Source organism: Myxine glutinosa, chromosome 13 (assembly GCF_964187855.1).
Source record: "Myxine glutinosa chromosome 13, kmMyxGlut1.1, whole genome shotgun sequence".
Lineage (NCBI taxonomy): Eukaryota > Metazoa > Chordata > Myxini > Myxiniformes > Myxinidae > Myxine > Myxine glutinosa.
Window position 1 is genome coordinate 34,870,247 of NC_136273.1, and position 23,097 is coordinate 34,893,343.

At 47.4% G+C, this 23,097-nt stretch overlaps 2 protein-coding genes across 5 annotated transcripts in view; one reads left to right on the top strand and one right to left on the bottom strand.

Annotated features, from left to right (window-relative positions):
• Window positions 1-6,123: 6,123 nt before the first annotated feature.
• LOC137438834 (polyadenylate-binding protein 4) overlaps window positions 6,124-23,097 on the bottom strand; it is a 27,229-nt gene continuing 10,255 nt past the window's right edge. The window contains exons 3-15 of one of the 4 annotated variants that reach the window (XM_078767312.1): window positions 19,042-19,157; window positions 18,800-18,939; window positions 18,576-18,670; window positions 18,339-18,476; window positions 17,747-17,842; window positions 17,300-17,572; window positions 15,705-15,792; window positions 15,488-15,601; window positions 8,688-8,821; window positions 8,492-8,585; window positions 6,717-6,847; window positions 6,527-6,625; window positions 6,124-6,414 (exon numbers count right to left, since the gene is read on the bottom strand). In XM_078767312.1, coding sequence (XP_078623438.1) covers window positions 6,551-6,625; window positions 6,717-6,847; window positions 8,492-8,585; window positions 8,688-8,821; window positions 15,488-15,601; window positions 15,705-15,792; window positions 17,300-17,572; window positions 17,747-17,842; window positions 18,339-18,476; window positions 18,576-18,670; window positions 18,800-18,939; window positions 19,042-19,157 — 1,494 coding nt within the window. In that variant the 3' untranslated portion in view covers window positions 6,124-6,414; window positions 6,527-6,550. Of the gene's footprint in view, window positions 6,415-6,526; window positions 6,626-6,716; window positions 6,848-8,491; window positions 8,586-8,687; window positions 8,822-15,487; window positions 15,602-15,704; window positions 15,793-17,299; window positions 17,573-17,746; window positions 17,843-18,338; window positions 18,477-18,575; window positions 18,674-18,799; window positions 18,940-19,041; window positions 19,158-23,097 lie in introns of all 4 variants that reach the window. The other 3 variants (XM_078767311.1, XM_078767313.1, XM_078767314.1) reach the window with 3 other exon arrangements.
• Window positions 13,401-15,181, top strand: LOC144888660 (uncharacterized). The gene is made up of 2 exons (XM_078767315.1): window positions 13,401-14,175; window positions 14,319-15,181. The coding sequence occupies exons 1-2, from the start codon at window positions 13,963-13,965 to the stop codon at window positions 15,057-15,059; spliced, it is 954 nt and encodes a 317-aa protein (XP_078623441.1). The 5' UTR covers window positions 13,401-13,962; the 3' UTR covers window positions 15,060-15,181.

A 23,097-nucleotide genomic window follows, 5' to 3' on the forward strand; every position in this document is an offset into this window, starting at 1 on the left:
TTTTTTGGGCCACCACATCACCAAGAACGGGGCCGTGCCGCTGCCAACCAAGGTCGAGGCCATCACCACGTTCCCGCGTCCCCGCACCATAAAGGCCCTGCAGGAATTCCTGGGAATGGTGAATTTTTATCACCGCTTCGTGCCCCGCGCTGCTCAACTCATGCGGCCCCTCTACGAAGCCCTCCGGGGCAAGCCGGCCAAGCACGACATCGCCTGGTCCGCAGCAATGGATGCGGCCTTCCAAAGCTCAAAGCGGGCCCTCGCCGCCGCAACACTGCTCGCTCACCCGGTGCTCAACGCTCCCATCGCCCTCACCACGGATGCCTCCGACTACGCGGTGGGCGCCGTACATGAGCAATGGGTGAACGGGGTTTGGCAGCCACTCGCTTTTTTCAGCCGGCAGCTCCGGCCGAACGAGCTCAAATACAGCACGTTTGACCGGGAGCTCCTCGGTCTACACCTGGCCGTCCGCCATTTCCGCCACCTCCTGGAGGGCCGACCTTTCACGGCGTTCGTCGACCACGAGCCGTTGGTTTACGCCATGGCCAAGGTCACGGAGCCGTGGTCGGCCCGCCAACAGCGCCACCTCTCCGCCGTGTCGGAGTTTACCACGGACATCCGGCACGTTGCCGGCAAAAACAACGCCGTGGCCGACTGTCTTTCCCGGGCCAGCGCGAACGCGGTCCACCTGGGCGTGGACTTTGCGCTTATGGCGGCGGACCAAACCACCGACACCACGGTGCAAGCCCTCCGGGCGGCGGACACGGGCCTCCGCCTGGCCGACATCCCCTTCGCGGACACTGTCCTGCTCTGCGACGTCTCCCAAGGCCAGCCTCGCCCCATCGTGCCCGTCACCTGGCAACGCCGCATCTTCGCCTCCCTCCACGGCCTTTCCCACCCGGGCCGGAAAGCTTCCCAGAAGCTGGTGTCGGCGCGATTCGTCTGGCACGGCCTTCGTCGGGACGTCCGCGATTGGACCAGCACCTGCACGGCCTGCCAACGGGCCAAGGTCCACCGACACACCCAGGCCCCGCTGGCACCTTTCACCGTGCCCGAACGACGTTTCGACCACGTCAACGTGGATCTGGTGGGCCCCCTCCCCCCGTCACGGGGGTTCACACACCTGCTCACCATGGTGGACAGGACCACCAGGTGGCCGGAGGCCGTTCCCCTCGTCTCCACCACCACCGCCGACGTGGCGCAGGCTTTCATCGCCACCTGGGTCGCCCGCTTCGGCGCACCGGCGGACATCTCGTCAGACCGCGGACCACAGTTCACCTCCGAGCTGTGGGGTGCGGTCGCCCGCAACCTGGGGGTCAAGCTCCACCGTACTACGGCCTACCACCCCCAAGCAAACGGGTTGTGCGAGCGATTCCACCGCTCCATGAAGGCCGCGCTCATGGCCGGCCTTCAAGACGGCGGTTGGGCCGACCGGCTGCCGTGGGTCCTTTTGGGCCTCCGCACGGCCCCCAAGGAGGACCTCCAGGCATCCACCGCCGAGCTTGTCTATGGCCAGGCACTACGCGTCCTGGGCGAATTCGTGCCCGACGCTACCAGTCCCTGGTCCGCAGCTCACCAGCGCTCGGACCTCCAGGAGGCCGCCCGACGGTTTGCCCCCGTGCCAACATCCCACCACGGTGACCCCCAGTCCTACGTCCCCCCAGCACTTCGCACAGCGGAGTATGTTTTTGTGCGTCACGACGCACATCGGGGGCCACTTCGGCCGCCGTACGACGGGCCCTTCCGGGTGCTGCGACGGGACGACAAGTCGTTCGTCATCGACGGCAGGTCGGACCGGATTGCGGTGGACCGCCTCAAGCCGGCGCACGTGGACGTCGACCACCCACCACGGGTGGCCCTTCCGCCGCGGCGAGGCCGCCCCCCGTCCACGGTGCCCCCCACTCGACCGCCCACCACCACACCGGACCCCCTTCCACGACCCGCCAGGGGTCGCTTCGGCCGGGTCATCAGGACCCCCCTCAAATTGACCCTGCCGGTGCAAGTCGATTCTGGGGGGACGTGTGTAGCGACTACCGCTGGGTTTTCACAATCGCCTTGCACCTATCAAGGACGCGGAGCGATCACCATGCCGGGCTCGTCCAGGACGCCCGGGCAGGCCCGCGCTCAACCTGCCAGGCCTCGGTCGGGACACTGGGCCACGCCCCCTCTCGTTTTTCCTGGGCAAACGCTCCGGGATAATATGTATATATATTGCTGCCCGATAAACGGGCTTTTCAGAGTGCCTGAGTGTTTGGTTTGATTAAAGCAACTCGGATGAATTCCAGCTTTTTGTCGCGTCCATTCTTCTGATCGACGTGGGAGCCCCAGCTCCTTCAATATTTCAGTTTTTTCTTTTTAATAAATTTGCAAAACTTTCTAAAATCCTGTTTTCTCTTTGTCATTATGGGGTGTTGAGTGTAGATTGATGAGGGAAAAAATGAATTTAAACGATTTCAGGATAAGGCTGCAACATAACAAAATGTGAAATAAGTGAAGGGGTCTGAATACTTTCTGAATGCACTGTAGTATTTCCATGGTAAGGCTATTTGAGTAGGCTGAATCAAAACACCCTTGCCAGGTGAAGTTGGGCTGACCAAAGATAAATGATCTTCAAAAGGAGTGTTTTAATTTATCCAAACACCTGGTTTTCATTCATGCACTCCTTTGGAGTTCCCTCGGTATGCATGCAAAATTGGAGACCGCTAGGCTTCATGGTTGTGGAGTTATGAAGGAAACACTGACCACCAGTCTCTTATTACAATAGACTACAAAAGGTACCCCACCCCGCATTTCCAGGTAACAAACACTCACGTCGTGACAGGAATATTTGGAGAAGGGGAATGGGGGGAGGGAAAGACGAGGAGTGGAGAGAAATAATGAGAGGTAGGAGGGGAAGATGCAAGGGATGAAAGGGGGAAGGGGAGTGTAATAGGGGGAAGAGAGGTTTGGGAGGGGTGAGAGAGAGTATGGGAGGGGTGAGAGAGAGGAGGTGCTGGGGGAAGGGGTGGAGGAGGAGGGGAATGAAAAGGGGGTAAGGAAGGAGGAGGGAAAGGGAAGGAAAGCTAGGGGAGTGGAGGGGAAGGCAGCGTGAGATGGGAAGAGGGGAGGGGAAGGATATGGATGGGAAGGGTATGGGGAGTACTGGAAGGGGGTGGGGGGGTAGTGGAGAGGGGACGGGAAGTCAAGGGGGATGGTTGGGAAAGGAAAAAAAGGGGTAAAGTAGAGAGACAGAGAGGGGAGAGAGGGGGAGGAGAGAAAGAGGGGGTGGAGAGAGAAAGAGGGGGGGGGAGAGAGAAAGAGGGGGGGGAGAGAGAAAGAGGGGGTGGAGAGAGAAAGAGGGGGGGGAGAGAAAGAGGGGGGGGAGAGAGAAAGAGGGGGGGAGAGAGAAAGAGGGGGGGGAGAGAAAGAGGGGGGGAGAGAAAGAGGGGTGGAGAGAAAGAGGGGGGGGAGAGAGAAAGAGGGGGGGAGAGAGAAAGAGGGGGGGGGAGAGAGAAAGAGGGGGGAGAGAGAGAAAGAGGGGGGAGAGAGAGAAAGAGGGGGGAGAGAGAGAAAGAGGGGGGAGAGAGAGAAAGAGGGGGGAGAAAGAGAAAGAGGGGGGAGAAAGAGAAAGAGGGGGGAGAAAGAGAAAGAGGGGGGAGAAAGAGAAAGAGGGGGGAGAAAGAGAAAGAGGGGGGAGAAAGAGAAAGAGGGGGGAGAAAGAGAAAGAGGGGGGAGAAAGAGAAAGAGAAAGAGGGAGGAGAAAGAGAAAGAGAAAGAGGGGGGAGAAAGAGAAAGAGAAAGAGGGGGGAGAAAGAGAAAGAGAAAGAGGGGGGAGAAAGAGAAAGAGAAAGAGAACGAGGGGGGAGAAAGAGGGGGGAGAAAGAGAAAGAGAAAGAGAAAGAGGGGGGAGAAAGAGGGGGGAGAAAGAGAAAGAGAAAGAGAGACAGACGGGAGAGAGACAAAGAGGGGGGAGAGACGAAGAGGGGGGAGAGACGAAGAGGGGGGAGAGACAAAGATGGGGGAGAGACAAAGATGGGAGAGAGACAGAGACAGAGAGAGAGAGGGGTGGTTTAGCAAGAGTGATATGTTATGCTCAATGACCACCCAGGCACAGCGACAGCGACACACACACCATGTCATCCTCATTTATTTACTTGGTGGGTACTGGACTCGCTTTCGAATCGTGAGTGTACTTTATTTATTTATTTGCCCGTTTTCATGTCCGTCTATCTTTTGCCCCGGGGTTCTCCGTTGTCGTCGTTCTGTGCTTTCTTATCATAAACTGTTATTCTGTAAAAACACGTTTGGTGTGGTGACCACCTGTTGCAGACTTAGCATGTGAGAAACCATTTCTTTAATGGCAAATTCACAGGGCAGGTTAAATTGGTAATGTTCTCCAAAAAGAGGTTGGAATTCAACCCCCTCTTCCCCCTGCTCCCCCCCCCCCCCCCCAACTCCCAATCCCCACCAGAGTCAGCAACACACCATGTCACATGTACAATAGAAAGTTACAAATTGTAATAAACAAAAGTTTTTAAATATTGATTTTTAACACTCCAGTCCCTATGACTGACACACACTCACTGACACACACACACTCACTGACACACACACACACTCACTGACACACACACACTCACTGACACACACACACTCACTGACACACACACACACACACACACACACACACACACACACACACACACACACACACACACACACCATATTTACCGACATAGACATTCTCCTGCCTGGCGGACATCTGAATCACGGTGACGCGCTTGCAAGCTTTTGTACCCAGATAACTTCTACAAGAATACCTCGTAAAAACTACCATGGGTTTAATTCACATAATCATTGCCATGGTTCAGCATTGCAAATGAATCCGGATCTGGATGACATGGGTTGAGAAACGAATCAGGACCTCAATTCCCTGTAATCATGGCAATTTTTTCTGACCATGAAAATACGGAAACCTCTGCATGAGTCGTCACAAAAATATGGAGTTCCATGCTATACGGAAGGAGTTTCACCCACATATGAATAAAACAGGTTGTTCAAAAATGAAGAAAGCAAAAAAGTGGGCAAAAAGTTAAAGACAAAAAGTTAAAGTGTGGATCAGAGATGGTGATGAAGTGCCACCTTGAAGCAGTGAAAGGAAGAGCGATATTGTTTCGACTTTCAAAGCAAATTCTCCAGGCAGGTGAAAAGGGGAATGATGGAGTGCTGGTGAGGGAAAATACCCAACGTCCGAGGGGGTTGGCAGATGTATGCATGTATCTCGGTTGGGCTTGGAAGGCAGATAGTTTCCAGGGAAGCAGGTGCAGCACTGAACAAGACAGGAAAAATACCAAGACCATCTACGCACAATGAAAGGGACACAGGCCTTGTGCATTGGCTTCTCATTGAACAGACAGTTAATTTATATTGTCCGCAGCGTCCACAAGTGAGTTGGGAAGCGAAGACCTCAAGCCCACAGGTTGCGATCACACCACGTACAAAATGTCTTTGAGGCCGATACATTTAGCCACATCGAGGTGAGGACGACTCGATGGTGAGGGCCCAGTCACTGGAAGTCATTTTTAATATTTGGTTCTCCCGCAGGTCTTGTGGCTGGTAATTTAATCCAAAGCTCTCTTTCCCATTCTACGGCAAGGAATAAAACGGGGGATTTGTCATTGCTTTTCCCAACAGGCCAGAGGAAGAACTTGGTCAGGGTATTGGCACACAATGGCCTACTCCTGCAAGAAGTGGAATACCAGTATCAAACACCAGCATAGGGGACACCCTATTTACACATCCGGCCGAAGGACGACGCGCTCTGGCTCAACGTCGGGACTGGGATGCACCAAGATGGGCATTTAGTCGGGTCAGGATTAAAATCCAGAATCAATGCTCAAAGGTGAGCACGGTACCTCCAAGCCATCTCCGTCCACCTGTTGTAAATAGAGTTCAACTACACTACAACACCCCTCGTCATTCTGCACTCGAGTTTAACATTTTACTTCTGCATGGTATTTGCTTCAGTGTTTGCAATTGCTGCAAACAAGATGAACAATTGGCATCGTTGTGCTCTGAAAGGAAATCCTCAACAATGGAGGAACGACGCATCAACGATGACAAAATATTTAAACGACGCAGGGAAAGAGAGAGCTTGACATTTATTTTTCGTAAAACACCAAGTGTGCAGCTTTCAAATTAAAAATTAAAATGGAACCAGTTATAGAGGCCCAGACACGACGATGTTTCCTGCCGGGTTTAAATTTAAATGGGGTTCCAGAAAGAAAAAAAATGAGAAGAACCATTCCGAGCCGTATAAAATAAAGAAAATAACGGTTGTTACAATAACTGGGCCTCGGATGTGCTCTGATGGACATCCTCAACTGGATTCTCTTGTGGCTGTTGTTCTTGTGAATCTGCCAATTGAGGCGGTTCCTGAAACGACGACGAAAATGCAGGATAACGATCAACACTTCAGGCTTTACCATAAAAGTTCAAGTGATCGTAAAATAAATAAATAAACAAACAAATAAACAAAAGGACCCACCTTCCCACCCTATCTGCACGATGTTCACACGGCTCCCGGAGCCTTCTGGGCGGCTTCCTTGGCCTGATGGGCCTGAAGAACGGCCACGGCCTCGTCCACCTGGAATATAATAGAACATTAGCACGGTTCAGACTTCAGATTCGATCTGGTTCCTGCTCGCGCTCATTGCCTTTGGTGGCCCGATTCAAACCTTGGCCCGCAGGGACTCCGGCGATTCGAGCATGTGCAGTAGCTCAGAGTTGTCGATCTCCAGCAGCATGCCGGTGATTTTCCCAGCCAGCGTCGGGTACATGTTGTGGATGAGGGGGAACAGGCGCTCACCTGTGCGTGAAAAACATCCGTTGAGACAGTGCGGTCACTGTTAGGCTCATTTTGCCACCAGAGAGAAAAACTATTTCAACCAACGCAACCAACCAGCAACAAACATCACATGACATCTTCCACAACCACCCCATCGCCCCTCCCCAAAAGTCAGATTCAGTGATTCAACTTAACATATTTTTCCTTCATAATCACAATGCAAGGAGGTCAAAGAACAAAGCCTGTTGCCCTTACATCACAGACAGGCCTTTGGCCTTTTTTCCAATCCAGCCACTTCTGATCTCAGACCTTCCCCAGCTCCTCCAGGATGTACCTGTTCTTCCAGTAACCCCTCCTGGTTAAATCCCCTAAACTCAGGCTTCCCACCCAGCCCTACTCTTACTGAGGCTATTTAATCCTGCTCTTTACACATCACCACAAGCACGTGGTGTACCATTAGCTCATGTCACCCCTCCCCCCATCTTTACCCACAACTTTATATATTCCCCCAAACCTCACGTAACCCAATCCAATACGGCGGGACTTTAGAAATGACGTAATCTGTACCCAGATTGTTCTGTGCGCATGTGTGTGTGTGTCCGTCTGTGTGTGTGTCTGTCTGTCTTTTTCCCCAAGACACACTTTCCCCAAGATAAGACACCCGTACACACTAATTGGGTCATGCTGATCCTATGTGGCAAATCTGGATATAATCGGTCCAGAACTGCAGGAATAGTGCAACAAACAAACAAACACACAACTGTCCGTGAAATATGATGGTATTAACCACTCCTTTTTGGACACTTTTTGGACACTCCTGCCAACACCAGGTTAACCACTCATTTTTGCATCTTCAGATGCAAATGGGTGCCAAAGAAGTTTCTTAGCTATTGGGCGGCACTCCGACGCAGGATACGCGAATGGCTCACTCATTCCAGTAAGCTGGTACTTATTTTACCAACCTCAGATGGCAGGCTGGAGTCAACCCACCAGGTGTTAATTCAACAGCATGACAGGGGCTTCAACTCAGGACCTTGCAATCTTAAACCAGCCGCCACCACCTTAACCGTGAAACCAACACCAGGTTTCCGTGATTAATTATTATTTTGAATTTTTTATGTTGTTTAAATGCCTCTTTATCTTAATTGCGTATGATAAATTGCAACCCACATATGCAAGTCAAGTCACAGCACTGTCTGTTAGGTGGATTGCCCTAAATCCTTCATAAAATTTGGGTAGGTGAGACTCATTCACATGTTGGGCTGTCTTTGAAATTCCTTTTGTGGAGGTGGTGTGAGGTCCTTGCATGTTTTAAATGGTGAAAAATATATTTCAAAGACTATTTAAATTACAGATTTTGCGCTTGCAACAGCAGGTTAAAAGTGCCCGGCTGGCAGAAGCGAGTCACTGAAAACGCACACAGCGCATGCGCAAAGGCCGCATGAGCACTCATCCATTACTTTGAAAGTCCCGTACTGTCTTACATGCAGGTCACTGGTTTTCCTCCACTCCTCTGTTCTGTTCTCCTTTCCCATTCGATCATTCACTTGTTTGGAAAGGCTAACTGTGGCCCAACTGTCAGTGCGTTGCATTTTTACCCTCTGTCGTCTAGCTCTTCCCATGAGCCTCAATCTTGGTGTAGAAAACGTGGCTATGCAGGCATACCAAGCATTTGCTTCTGCTCGTTTGGAGGCGCAGCAGCCAGCATGGAGGCAGTTAGAGGCTCCTGTCCTTGGATGTGAACAGCTGGTTGTGGAGCCTGTCAGGTGAACACGCGTTGGAGTAGCAGATAAGAAGCCGACAGCAAAGGACGGCCAATTTAACGTGAACGATGCCTCAACACACGTGATCAGGATCGTACCTGTTGAAGAGAAGCCTGTGCCTGCACCGATGGAGCCTGTGGGTTGCGCACGCTGCCAGTGTACTTGTACGAGGTCATTGGTCGTGGTGCTGCCTGGGTTTGGAAACCTGGACGGGGAATAATACCTTGAGTCGCTGCAAACAAGAACAGGGAGTATTCAACATTTACGATGAAAGAATGTGATAAAAGGAATGAAACTCGAATTTAAAAAAAACAAGACCAAACGTCTAACAGCGGCGTAGCAGGGCTTGTAAAATATTATAAACCACAAACACACATGATTGGCTTTTTAAACAGTCGCTAATGCTGTTTAATGTTATAAACAAAGAAATTTTGAGGAATCTCGACATCCATGAGGTAAGTTTTACTTACAGAACTGAGCGAAGATCTACTGTAATCTATATACCCCACAAGGGTTGGAGGTGTGCACATTTACCAAGCAGCTAGCTAGCGCTTGTCAAGCAAGTCGTTCCTTAACGGTTTTGAATGGAGTGCTTGCTCGAATGCATTAACCACTTGGCGATCTCTCCACAAGAAACTTGGTACATGAACACAAACCCAATGTTCTTGAGACTCGACCATAGATCGACTGTAATCTATATACCCCAAAGATGAATGACCTTTCCTGCCGCACTCAAAGTGAGCAGGTGCTTACGCTGTAAGTAATGACATCATATACGTAATGACATAGCATGACGGCCGGACACAAAACTTCTGCTACTTTAATACATACAATATACTAGCTGATACTAGCTACGAGCTAGCCCGGGTTCTTTTTGAATGAATTTAATCTTCTGTACATAGGTCTGATGCAGTATCAGTATCAGACGCAGTATCAGAGCCCAGTATCAGTTAGTGCTCAACGATAGAAAAGGAATAAAATGCGGCCTTACGAAGCAGCGGAGTTTGACTATCCGGCCGCGACCGCATTACGTTCATTTACTACTACAATTCAGCTTTTACTCGAGGCCGTAGAAGATTGACTACTATAATTCAGCTCAGCTTTTAATTGCAAAATTGGCCCAGCTCGGCCGAGGCTGCCTCGACCGGCCTCGCCACCGAGCCTATAACCTTCCCGGGGCCCGTCCCGACATTTTTTGTTTCAGAGGTTTCCTCCTATCTTTCACCGTTCAGGAGATTAGCGCGTGCAGACAAACAAACAAACTAAAACTTTCTTTTATATATATATAATAATATAGAAGAAGAAGAAGATATATTTAACCTCCAGTAATGTTGCAGTCACTACAAAGGGATTTGTGTTACGATTAGATTTACTATAATAACAAACCCTGGTGTTGGGCTAGCGGCTAGGGTGCCGGCTTAGGATCCTACGATCCTGGGTTCGAATCCCGGTCGATCGCTGAATTAACGCCAGGGGGGTTGACTCAGCCTGTCATCCTTCCGAGGTCGGCTAATTGAGTACCAGTTCACTGGTAATTCCTTGTTTGTCGTTAAAGGCGGCAAAAGGGGTTGGCGTCAGGAAGGGCATCCGGCCGTAAAACATTGCTTCAAAAAGGGGACCGAAAAACAACAACAACCACGGTTCCCGAAAAAGGCCAACCCCCGCTTTGCAGGGAAAAATGGCCTCTAAAGGTGGTTATTTTTTTATTTATAACAAGCATTCTGAGTATTGCGCTGCAATACATGTCCCCTCCCGGCAGTCTGTCGTCCGGAAAACTGTTGGGGAAATTAAAAAGGGTTATTCACCCACAGGTTCTGAATCGTTCCCAATCGCTAATTACCTCAGGACGGGCTCACCTGTGATTCGCACTCGGGACTTCGATTTATACACCTTGCAGACAGGTCAGCAGAAGCACGAGAAAATAAGTTGTTGATAAAAACCTTTCGAGTCGCTAAATATCAGTAATTTATTATATTTTCCGGTTCACGATCAATGATCGATGTATATATATGTTGCTCGGCTTGGCTCCGCCCCCCCCCCCCCCCCCCCCGGAAATGATGGAGGAGCTCGGTTTTAAAGGTTCCTGCTTAAAAACGTCATAACTCTGAAACCATGTGACGCATGACGTCATGCTCGCTGACTTTTTTGTTCGTCATGGGTATGCGATTCTGCCTGCAAAGTTTGGCCTCGAGCTGTTCAGCCGTTGCAGAGAAAAAGGGGTTTTCGTGTTTTCACGAAAAACAATATGGCGGCCGAACCACGTGACCTGTGACGTCATAATTACCATTAAAATATTCTACAGACCGAGTCCCCCCTACGGTGAAAATTTGATCTCAATCGGTCCAATTATTGCAGAGAAAATGGTTTTTAAAGGAAATTAAAACTTAAAATGGCACTGAGTTAAGGATCATCAGAATTATCAGAATTCCCAAAGTTCAAAGTGCCATAACTTTGTCAAAAATGATCGAAACGTCGTGAAGTTCGAACTCGATCTGTAACTTATCATGAGGAAACCATGTGCCAAGTTTGAAATCATTAGCATTAAGCGTTTAGAAAAAGTCTGGAAAACTGTTCTTTGCGTGACGGACTGACGGACTGACAGACGGAGGGACGGCGTGCAAACCTATAGTCCCCTCCGGTGTACACCGGTAGGGGACTAATAAAGTTACGTTATTATTACGAAAATTCTATTATTTTAAAAAAACCGAGGTGAATTCCTTACTTCCGTGGTTACACCGCTTCAATCCATGAACTTTCCATTCATGACATTGGGATTAAAGTGATATGGTTATATTTGCTATATTATTATTATAACGAAAACGATACTACTGAAATGATACCACTGTATTAAGAAACTTGGGTTTAATTTGTCCGAGCGGACGGTGAGTCATCACACCTAAGGCCCATACGTACCGTATTGTTGGAAGAGACGTAACGCCGATGCTTTTGATATTTGATGGTCATTTTAACAATCGGTTTCTTTGTGTTTCACACTGAATGAAAAACGTAAAGGTAGAGCATGGTGATTGTGATATATGACAGGGTCGACAATATGTTCGGCATGAACGGCATCTAAATCAAAATGGCGGTGTGTGGTATCAGCTGTTGTATGCCGTAATGACATCATCCCTGTCATGTGAAGAGATCCTCAGCTCTGATTGGTATACGTTTGAGGGGACATACATACATACAGATGGACAAACACTGTTCTAGACAGCTCTGCCCATAAAAATCTATAATAATACAAGAAAAAGTGTGCGTGTCAGTGTGTCTCCTCCATAATTCCAAAACAATGAAACCTAGCGGCCCCAAACGTTTCATGCATGCCAAGGGAACTCCAAGGAAGTGCATGAATGAAAACTGGGTGTTGTGGTTAAATTTAAACACCCGTCTTGAAGATAATTTAGGGGGTCAGCCTTACCAAGATACCACTTTACCATCTAAAACCACCTTACCAAGACGGGAGAATGTCATCTTGGTCAGCCTGCTTAATACGTGCTTAATTGGGGTAGTCCAGTCGATGTACGTTAGATCCGGGCAAACACCGGGTACCTTTGTGGGAGGAGGAACGGGAAGAGGCGAAGGTGGTGTGGGGTGGTAGGAGGCAAGAGACAGGGTGGGAGGAGGGACCCGCGGCGTTTCCGGTATCCCCCACTTAACAAAGGGGTTACTTCTCCAGAGACGCCTTCGTTATGCGAACCTTTATTATGTGGGAGCTTGCTTTACATTACTTCTTATGGGGAAATTACAGTTAGTTTCCTAACTGTAATTTTTCAGTCTACTTGCAAAGCCATATGCTTGGTGTAACAATGGTTTGAGCTGCGAATTACTTCATAATTTTATTATTTACCAAAGAATAAAAACAGCAACACAATAAATTAATTTTGATGTATCTGATCAAAAGTTGAGTCCAAGTTTTTGAACACTAGGCAGCAGGAGTGGTGGAAGAGATGCTTATTTTTAACCCTTTCATTCTGAAAAGTTATTTATTGGCAAGCCTTCTGAAAAGTTAATCCCCCCATTGAGAAAAGTTAATCGGCAGAAAAATATCGGCCACGGAAGTGATAACACTGGGCTGCATTTGAAATATTTTTTTCAGAGGTCTAGGTTATCTCAACGTTTCCTATATGTTTTTTGCATGCTGAATTCAGAAATGTATCTAATTTCGTTCAATCAGGTCAAGTTTTTATGCTATCTCAATTTTAAGGAAAAAAATAATCAAAAATTTTGTTTTTTAAATTAGCATTTTAAAAAATTCAAAATCAGTCTTACATTGACAGAAAATGTACAAACTATACATATAATGACACACAAGTACACTTAATGTGGAAGAAAGTGCTTTCTCAATTACTTTCATTTCAATTTCAGAAAAATATAGATAAATCGTTGTTTCTGGCAACACCCAACTTCAGTCGCTCCAGCAGCTGCGTGGCTCAGTCTGGTGTCTCCTGTCCACTTAGGTGCACGTGAGCGGCAGTACGTCCTGCGTAGTGTCCTCCTTACTATAACATTCCTGTGATTCACGATGAATTGAAAGTGCAAGAATGACCCAAACAAGTTCTGCTATATCTGTGGTAAAGTGACCATGCCAGACCGGCAGTCTAACATCACACGTTTTGTAAGGAAAAGCTATCACGCATACTTTGGAATGAAACTTGGTGACCAGGACAAAGCCTTTGCCCCTCACATATGCTGCAAAACGTGCGTTGAGAGTCTGCGGCGCTGGAGCCACAAGAAGATTGAGTGTCTGCCTTTTGGTATCCCAATGGTGTGGAGGGAGGGAAGAGATCATACTAATGACTGTTATTTCTGTATGACAAACCTACAAGGTGAGTTTATCAATTTTGTTTGAGTTTAACTTTATGTTTAATAAATTCCCAAACATTCTAAATTGTTTAACTTTATATATCATGTCACCCCCTTGACGGTATGTCTATCTCTTTCATTTTAGGCATAAATCGAAAAAACAAGCAACACTTAAAGTATCCAGACGTTCCATCTGCCATTAAACCAGTGCCTCATGGACCAGGAATTCCAATTCCAGCACCGCCCGAAAATTGCAGACATTCGGCGTCCGATTCCGATGAATAAATGGAAGATGGTGACATATCTGGTACATATCAACCTACGGGCGAGACAAGTCAACCCAAACTCTTTAGCCAAGCGGAGTTGAACGATTTGACACGAGATTTGTGTTTGTCCAAAGAATCTGCTCAGTTGCTAGGGTCATGACTTTGTGAAAATCGTTTGTTAGCTCCTGAAACTACATTCTCCTGGTACCGCAGCGGTGAAGAAGAGTTTCGAGAATATTTTAGTTCGGACGATGAAGTTTCTCTGGTTTACTGTAGCAACATCACCGGCCTCATTGCAGCTATGGGTTTAGCGTATGATCCTACAGAATGGCTCGTCTTCATCGACTCCTCAAGTAGAAGCTTGAAAGCAGTACTACTCTTCAATGGCAACAAGATCGCGTCTGTTCCGGTGGGTCACTCGGTACAGATGACTGAGAACTATAGTAACATGGAGCATTTGCTAACTGCTTTGAAATACAAAGATCACAATTGGATGATTTGCAGAGACCTAAAGGTATGTTGGTGTCAACCTAGTTACATATATTTTTCTACTTTATTTATTGAAATATTCTTAACATGGATTAAAATATATATTTTTAATAAACTGGAATAACAAATTTTAAAACAAATATGTGTGTTCTTTATTTTTATTTATAGGTTGTGTCCATGGTGCTGGGTCTACAAGGCGGCTACACCAAATACCCCTGCTTTCTCTGTCTGTGGGACAGCCGAGCAGACAAGCAGCACTATGTACAACGCAACTGGCCAGAAAGATCTGGCCTGGAACCAGGTTCCCACAACGTTGTGTCACACGCTCTTGTGAATCCTCAGAAGATTCTACTTCCGCCACTGCACATCAAGCTCGGACTTATGAAGAATTTTGTCAAAGCACTGAACAAAGAAGGTCGAGCTTTCGCTTTCCTGAACAAGAAATGTCCTCGCGTAAGTGAGGCCAAACTGAAAGCAGGCATTTTTGATGGCCCTCAGATCAGGGAGCTTATGAAAGATCCTAAATTCAACGAAAGTATGGAGAGCAATGAGAGGAATGCCTGGCTCTCATTCAAATCCATTGTGACGAACTTTCTGGGCAATCACCGAAGTCCAGAGTATGAATGTGTTGTGGAAGGGCTCCTGCAGAGCTTCCAGGCTCTTGGTGCACGCATGTCCATAAAGATGCATTTTCTCAGCTCGCATTTAGACTACTTTCCGGAAAACTGTGGTGATGTCAGCGAGGAGCAAGGAGAACGGTTTCACCAGGATATTCGAGTGATGGAAGAGAGGTACCAGGGCCGATGGGATGTCAACATGCTTGCAGACAACTGTTGGTGCCTCAAGAGAGATGTTACAGATGCGACACACAGACGAAAATCTTTGCGAAAGCCATTTATTCCGCATTAATTGTTTTCCTTCGTCTTTTTAATGTTGAATTTCACATTAACGGTACTTGTGCATCATTTTATATATAGTTTGTACATTTTCTGTCAATGTAAGTCTGATTTTGAATTTTAAAAAGGCTAATTAAAAAAACAAAAATTTTGATTATTTTTTTTCCTTAAAATTGAGATAGCATAAAAACTTGACCTGATAGAGCGAAATGAGATGCATTTCTAAATTCAGCATGCAAAAAGCATATAAGAACCGTTGAGAAAACCTAGACCTCTGAAATGACGCAGACCAGTGTAATCACCAGACACCGTTGTGGTGATGGCTCCTTCATTGTAGCGAATGAAAGCCTTTAAGTGGTGGATAGCCCTAAATTAAACCATTCGGTGTAACGAACCGCGGACCATCGTTCGGTGGAAAAATGATAAGCCGATGAGCCTCACCGACACGTGAGGCCTGCATAGTGCGTTGCGCTTGTTGTACAGAGTTGGGGTTCACGGAACGAATCGACTGGCGTGGAGCCGCTTGCCTGATGGCACTGGGCATTGGTTGGAAACCTGCAGAGCAAAAGCACAAGCGATCAGGGCAGGGCCGTTTCAAAGGCAACTTACCGACGTGCTTTCACCCACTTCATCACAAGGCTGAAACATTCCCAGTTACCTTGGGCACGAACTGGCATTGGCCAGCGGGGACTGGCACGCATGGGAGCCATCTGCCCAGGAGCATAGAAGGCGGTACGACCCTGGGCCTGCGTAGAGATGAGAAGCAAATTAAGCGGTTCAGAAACTGCGACAAAAGCCTACTCAAAACTTCATATACAAACTACAGTGCAGATAATAGAAAAATTAGCCCTGTGGGAAACTGCCAACAGTTATTGCCGCACAGTTTCCAAGACTTTCAAGTAAATTTCCTGAATTTGAGGCGAAACCCCCGTTTTTCAACCTCTTATGGGGGGCACAACCCCATGAGACCTTAATATTCTGAAGTATTGCATCAAATCTGATTGACATTCGTCATGTAGTTTGTGAGGAACATACGTTTTAGTGAATATGAGGGATTAGGGGAGGGAGCCCGTGGCCCTCTATCCAAGGGAGATACAGCCCTGGGGAGCACAACTTAAGGTTAAGGGCATGGTCCCGATGCCTTGTGGCAAGTTTCGTCTGGATCTGTCTGGAGTGTTTTCGGAGAAGGTTTTTGAATAAAATGCCAATATTTGGGCGAAACCTCCCCCTTTCACCCTCTCTATAAGGGGGCACATCCATACGGGAGCACAACCCCAAAAGGTCTTGCTGTCCTGATGTAGCGCACCAAATTTGGTCCATATTGGTTGGGCAGTTTGTGAGCTGTTTAAGTCCAATGTTAATGGTCGTACACATGTACATATCTTGGAAAAATAACCGAACAATGTTCTCCACATCAGTGCCGAAATTCAGTCGAACTAGCAAAAACTGAATATGACAAATTAACCGTAACGCTCTGATGAATCTGTTGCTGGTGTTAAAATGCAAATCACAATACCCATATCAAACTAGCAGAGTACACGCCCATGGACGATCTTATTCTAAGCATGCAACACGTTCTTCTGACAGATACCTTTATTTGAGCAGTGTATAGGCAACTGACAGCTCCCTCAATCGCTCCCGAAAAAATAAAATAACCCGGGTTACGTGTATGAAGCAAAAACATGGCTGCTGCTTATAATTCAAAATATCTCACTGCACTGGAAAACGTGGAGACAGGAATACTGAAATGTAAAGGGCAAGGCATGTAATACCCGCTCCCACCTGGAGGCGGTGCTACACGATACACATTTACATAGACAATTTATATCCCAACTCGCTCCCCCCTCCTCTCCCAAGACCATAGGCAAATATAAAAACACCCCTATATGGATCATGCTGATCCTATGTAGTGTCTTGATTAAATTGGGCCAGAACTGTGGGAGTGGTAGCACGACAAGCACACCAACACTGATCCGTGAATTACAGAAAGGATGCAAACAGCAACTTTTGACAGCTCTTAAACCAAATTTGTCTGCGAATTAACGGTGCAATTAAGGCGACACAGATTGCAAAGCAACAGAGCGAGAAATTCAGTTGGACCAAAACCTGGAAGCAGGTATATCTCACCAGAGACAGAAAACTTTCCTGTCATTTTTAAAAATCAAACCATCCGCTCTCTATAGCTCCGTGGCAATTGGTTCAGCCATTTCGTCCTTTCTTTAAGATGGGGTGGCTTTCAAACGCCAAGCAAACCTGTGGCATTGGTGTCATGAAGTAGCCAGATGCTGCGGGCTGGTACTGCCCGATGATGGCGCTGGGGGGTACGGTACGCATGCCTGCCATGCGCTGCATGAACTGTGAGGTGAGATGCAGCTTGCGCTCTTCCTTTCGCTGGGCCAGTGCCACGTAAAGGGGCTTTGAGCCTATTATTCTACCGTTCATCTCCGTCACTGCCTTGGTGGCCTCCTCGGGAGAAGAAAAGCAGACGAAGCCAAATCCCCTGCTTCGTCCATCTTCAGTCATCACCTGCAGCGGAGGACAGGAAGTCATCAATCACATGCACTTTGCAGCTACAGAACGATTTCCAAAAAAATAAAGCTAATACATGCACAAACAAAACAAAATAAATGTACAAATCGACAAAAATGTCCTTCCTTTGACCGTATTTGGCAGTAAAATAAATGATCGCTTCTTTTCCACCTTTGCACTTGTAATGGTCCCAAAAGGTGAAAACTCCTTCCAGAGGCGCTCGTCGTTGATATTGTCATCGAGGTTTTTCACGTACAGGTTCACCCCCTAAACAACCAAAGGGAATGGAAAGATGTCACGAGTGCAACCTCCACAAGCAAAATTGGCCCACGGTAAACTTGTGCTTACGATGGACACCAACAGGGAGCTTTGCAACTAAAGCAGGAAATAAGGGCGAGAAATCCGAGGAGTACATATATAAAAAATCATTGAGTGGCCTCAAAATCATTCTTGAGGCCCACAAAGGGGAAGAGGATGAAGAGCGATAAGTAAATAAAGGGCAGGAGAAGGTACCACAGGCACAAGGTAATGTTCATAGACGCAAACTTTTCAGGGACAATGGGCTGGCTACTCTCATTGGATAGCACAAAATGAAGACCCCACAATACCTTTCAAAAATAGTACTGTATACCAAGAATGTGTGTATTTATAACATGGATAGAAAATCAGGACTGTAAAAGAAAATACTGGTTTGAAGTTGTTCCAGATACGTCAGCTAAGCTTGCACAAAAACAAGGATGTTAGTCGCGCCGGACTTGCAAACCTGGTACTTGCTCATGCGTTCTTGCTTTATTTGTTCAAACTTGCGTTTCAGCTCTGTCTGCCTTTCCGCCTTTTTCTGTGCTCGCCCCACGTAGACCTGGCGCCCGTTAATGTCGTCTCCGTTCATGTCGTCCACAGCCTGCATGGAGCACATCCCCACAAAAACTCAGTACGAGGCCCATCTCACACACCCGCCCCGTTGCCTCCTTTCACCTGGCACGATGGCCTAAAAGCTCACCTTCTGTGCGTCCTCATGCCGTTCAAAGCTGACAAACCCAAACCCTTTTGATTTTCCTGTATCGTCGATCATCACTTTTACACTCAAGGTTTTTCCTGCTAGGACAAGTGTAGAGAAATGACACGCTCAGAAACAGCAAGAATGGAAGGAATAAGAAAAAAACAAAGAAAAAATCCAAACTTGACCATTGAGGGTAATTCAGGGCACCGTTGAGTCTTCCTTACCAAATCGTTCAAAGATTTCCTTCAGGCGGTCATCGTTCATGTCCTCCCCAAAGTTTTTGATGTACACGTTGGTAAACTCTCTTGCCTTGGCTCCGAATTCAGCTTCGCGCTCCTTCCTGGACTTGAACCGCCCGACAAACCTGCAATCCCACACATAAGCCTCACTCCACGAGCATACAAGTTTTAATCCGCCCATAGGGAGAATAAGCATCTCGGCGACACTAATTTGGCAGCATACTCACACTTTCCTGTCGTTCAGCAACATGCCATTCATCTTCTCAATGGCCTTGTCCGCTGCTTCTTGGGTTTCAAAGTGAACAAAGCCATAACCTTTGGAGCCATTCTCGTCACATACAACCTGAAAGACATGAGGTTGTATCAACAACACAAAGTTTGGGTGTTGAGAGCAGCAGGTGTGTGTGCATCATGGACAGCATGCAATCTGTGAGTCAGCATCACGAAAAGTTCAGAAAAACGAGGCCTAGGCAACGAAGGGTCAAGGGGAACTACGGGTCTTAAATCTCCAAACTCTGAGCTGAGCCTGAGCTGTAGGCCACAAAGTATCGGCATCGGCTTGTGGCTCCACGAGTCTCATCCGCCTAACCCGAGTAGTTGAGAACGGCAAGGCCTACACGTGTTCCTGGGACCGAATCGCTTTACTGGAGTGCTGCACCTTGCCTGGACATACTACATTGGAGCGGAGCATCACGTTGGGACACCCCTCATTGCCCAGACATCACAATATCATTAAACTGATGCAGTCACATGGAAATCAAAAGGTGTTCAGTGTGATGGTTCTTGTGAGTTATGTATGGCTTTACGTCGGATGTATTGTCCTGATCATAAGAGCTTTACGTCGGATGTATTGTCCTGATCATAAGACATGTCACAACATCCTTTACCCTCTGGAACATGGGTTTGGAGAGAACAGCTCCTGTGGTAAAGTCGGTAGAGGACATACCTCCGCCAGGCTGAACGTTTTGTTTTGTATCCCACTGATAGGCCGGATCTGGATTCGGGCTTGAACCAAAATCCAATCGACTTGTTCTTGTCACCCAACCAACTCGTCCACCTAGTTTTATCATAATCCATCCCCAATGTTTTGAAATATCATACTATATATCGTTTTTTGCCCCGTCTCTCAATGGCAAAGAATCACTTATAGAATAAAAAAAATTAGAGTATCCGGATCCAGATCTTCACCAAAATCAAATTTATTCGGCCTTGTCACATACCCAAATTGTCCACCGAGTTTCGTCCGAATCCGTCCATAACTTTTTGGGATACACAAATTTAAATGAATGAATGAAATCGAATGAATTTTTCCTTGTCACACACCTAACATGATTCGTCTGAATCAGTTCCCAGTTTTTTGGGATACTCTGTTCATAGACAGACGGAGAAGGGGGTGAAAACACGACCTTCGTCCACCTTAGTGGCGGCAGAGGTGATTAGGAAGATGCTGGGAGAAGCATTTAGGCCCCACAAAGCTTCTGGTCCAGATGGTATCATGCCGTGTGTCTTGCATTCTCTGTCCAGCATGATTGCTCCAATCCTGTGTGGCATCTTCAAGAAATGCTATGAGACAGGTGAGGTACCTGATCACCGATGTCGAGCAAATGTGCCCATTTACATACAAGAAGGGGGACAAGTCCGATCCAGAGAACTATCGACCGATATCCCACTCACGTGTATCTCATGCAGGTTAATGGAACACATCATAAGACATGCCCACAGTCACTACATCCTTTATACTCTGAACACTGCTTAGTGATAACAGGTCTGGTGAGCCGCATCTGCTGGGATTCATCAGTGATCTTTCCTAAAATATGCAGCAGGACAAGCAGAAGAATGTTCTTATGGATTTCAGTGAGGCTTTTGATAAAGTCGGCCATTAGAGGCTCCTTCCTCCAGAAGTTTGACTACTATGGAGTAAGAGACTGCAAGATGACGTGGATCTCCAACTTCCTCCGGAACAGGAGACAACAGGTGATTCAGAATCGGACGAGGTAGAGTTTGGATCTGGAATACCCACAGGGATCGGTCCTTGGACCGTGCCGCTACCTGTACTACAATCAACAGCCTGATAATATATCATCTGACCATTCAAACAGAGCAAGATTATCTCAACAACTTGGCAGCATGGGCTGCAGACTGGACGACTCAACTGAAAACCGAAAAATGTGAAGTTATCACAGTTACCCGAAAATGGACCCATGTCGAACAACACTATACTCTGGAAAATATCCTGTTGGACTTTGTGACTTCTACCATGTATCTTGGTGTCACCATCACCTCTGACCTGAAATGGAACAAGCACGTCAAAATGTCTGTCAGAAAGCTAACACCACCTCAGCTTCCCCGAGACAGAACTTCCATATCAATACTGTTGTGGATATGAGAATTGTGTTTCTTTTATTGTGTAAATTGTTGTAAAAATATCACCCTCCTTCCTCCAGTTGTGTATAAAGGTCAAAGTGCGTCCCGTAATTAGGTCATAAACAATCACGTTTAGCCAATCATAGATTTCCTCCTTGTTGGTAGTTATTTCCCTATTCTGTGTATTAGGCTAAGGATTTGTCTTCCATTAATTAATACTCCATTGCACCGAATTCAGACAAGGTAGATTCCCTGCACATTCCCCTTTCCTCAATTGCCAACTGCATTGAGCGGTTCGCTGAATTCTGCTGCAGCTGTGGGTTGTTGTTTTCGCTCCAAGACTCCATTAGCCACGAGGTCGTCTCGGAGCCAAAGGTGGGAGGAGTCGGCCCAGCGCCGGGGACAAGGCGTGGTCTAGCCAACGCCCCCTCTAAGGGCGGGGTCGGTGAGCCCTCGCGACCAATCAGGGCCGAGGCGAGCTCACCGATGGGCGTGTCCTAGTGGCCGGCGGCTTGATCGCCGGGGGGCGATATAAAGTGCGTGCGCATGCGTCAGGACGGTGGTTAGTAGTTGGTTGTTGGTGGCTAAAAGAAGAGACAGCAAGCCTTTTGAGAGAGGGGTTCATAGTTGGTTGTTGGTGGCTAAAAGAAGAGACAGCAAGCCTTTTGAGAGAGGGGTTGGTGGTTGGTGGCAAAAAGTACCGTTGCTGCTGAAAGAGGAAGGGTTGATGAAGAAAGAGAGTGGCGTTGGAGGACGAGTTGAGTGTGGTGTTAAGTGGCATTGAAGTGGAGCTGAAGAGCCCGGAGTCCAGCACGACGCGCCCATCCGCTCACGGTGAACGATAGGCGCCGCTGCACACCAAGGCTTTCCCGCCAAGAACGCGGGTGGACTCCTGGAGCGGGACCTCGACGCCTGCAGTGGCCTGGGCCTTCCCATGCCTCCTTCCAGCCAATCCACTCTGCAATTCCCTGCGTGAGTCTGTCTTTTGTTTGTTCCGTCCTGGGTTAATTAAGACTGTAGGTAAGCTAGCATTGCACTGTGTCTCCTTGATTCCTTCTGTCTTTATTTTATTATCTTTCCTTCTCCTTGGTTTCTTTTGGTTGTAAATAGCAAATAAATCGTATTCGTATTTCAAACCCTTTTTGTCTTCTTCTTCTTCACATCCGTGTCGTCTTTGTCTTTTCCAAATTGAATATCTGTGGCACGATTTGGCCAACGTTCAGAATCGGGTCTAGTCATTGTTAACGGTTCGGGCCGCGGCTGCCATCCGCTCGGCAAATCAACACCTTATCCGCGGTCCGTAACAATACTTTGCACACCTGAAGACAAATGCGTATAAAGGCCTCGCTTGGCCTCTGCTAGAATATGGAGCTACCATGCCGTTTGAGAAACCCACACTAAGAACTGCAACCACAAACTAGAAATGTTACAAAGATGGGCAGCCAGATGCACACCAATTTGGTACCAGAACACCTCGACCGTGTCAGCGATGTGAGAGCAACTTGGCTGGACATCTCTTCAACAACTTAGAGAAAACTTCAGGTTCGACAAGGCGTGAAAGATGCACAACAACCTGGTCACCTTTCACAGTAAACCACATCACTCTTAAAGGAAGACAAACACGGCGTGTGCATGCACATGTGGTTATCAGATTCCAGGATTGAGGACCGATTTATCATAATAAACACAACACTCCTTCTACCACAGGATGGTGGATGCATGAAATGGCCTTCACCTTGAAGTGACGAGAACACCGGCGGCCGTTGGCAGGAGGCCACAAATAACTTCCATTTAAGTTTTGCAAGAATGTTCATGATTGAAGTAAGCAAACAAGAGGAAGTAAAAAAAGAGGAATAAGCATTATACATAAAAAGCTACGGTAATAAAAAATAAACTAGGTCCCCGTCGTTGAAGTGATG

Coding starts and splice junctions, on each gene's coding strand:
- LOC144888660 (XM_078767315.1), top strand. CDS start 13,963: ATGGGTTTAGCGTATGATCCTACAGAATGGCTCGTCTTCATCGACTCC. Junction 14,176..14,318: donor TGATTTGCAGAGACCTAAAG/GTATGTTGGTGT, acceptor TTTTATTTATAG/GTTGTGTCCATGGTGCTGGG.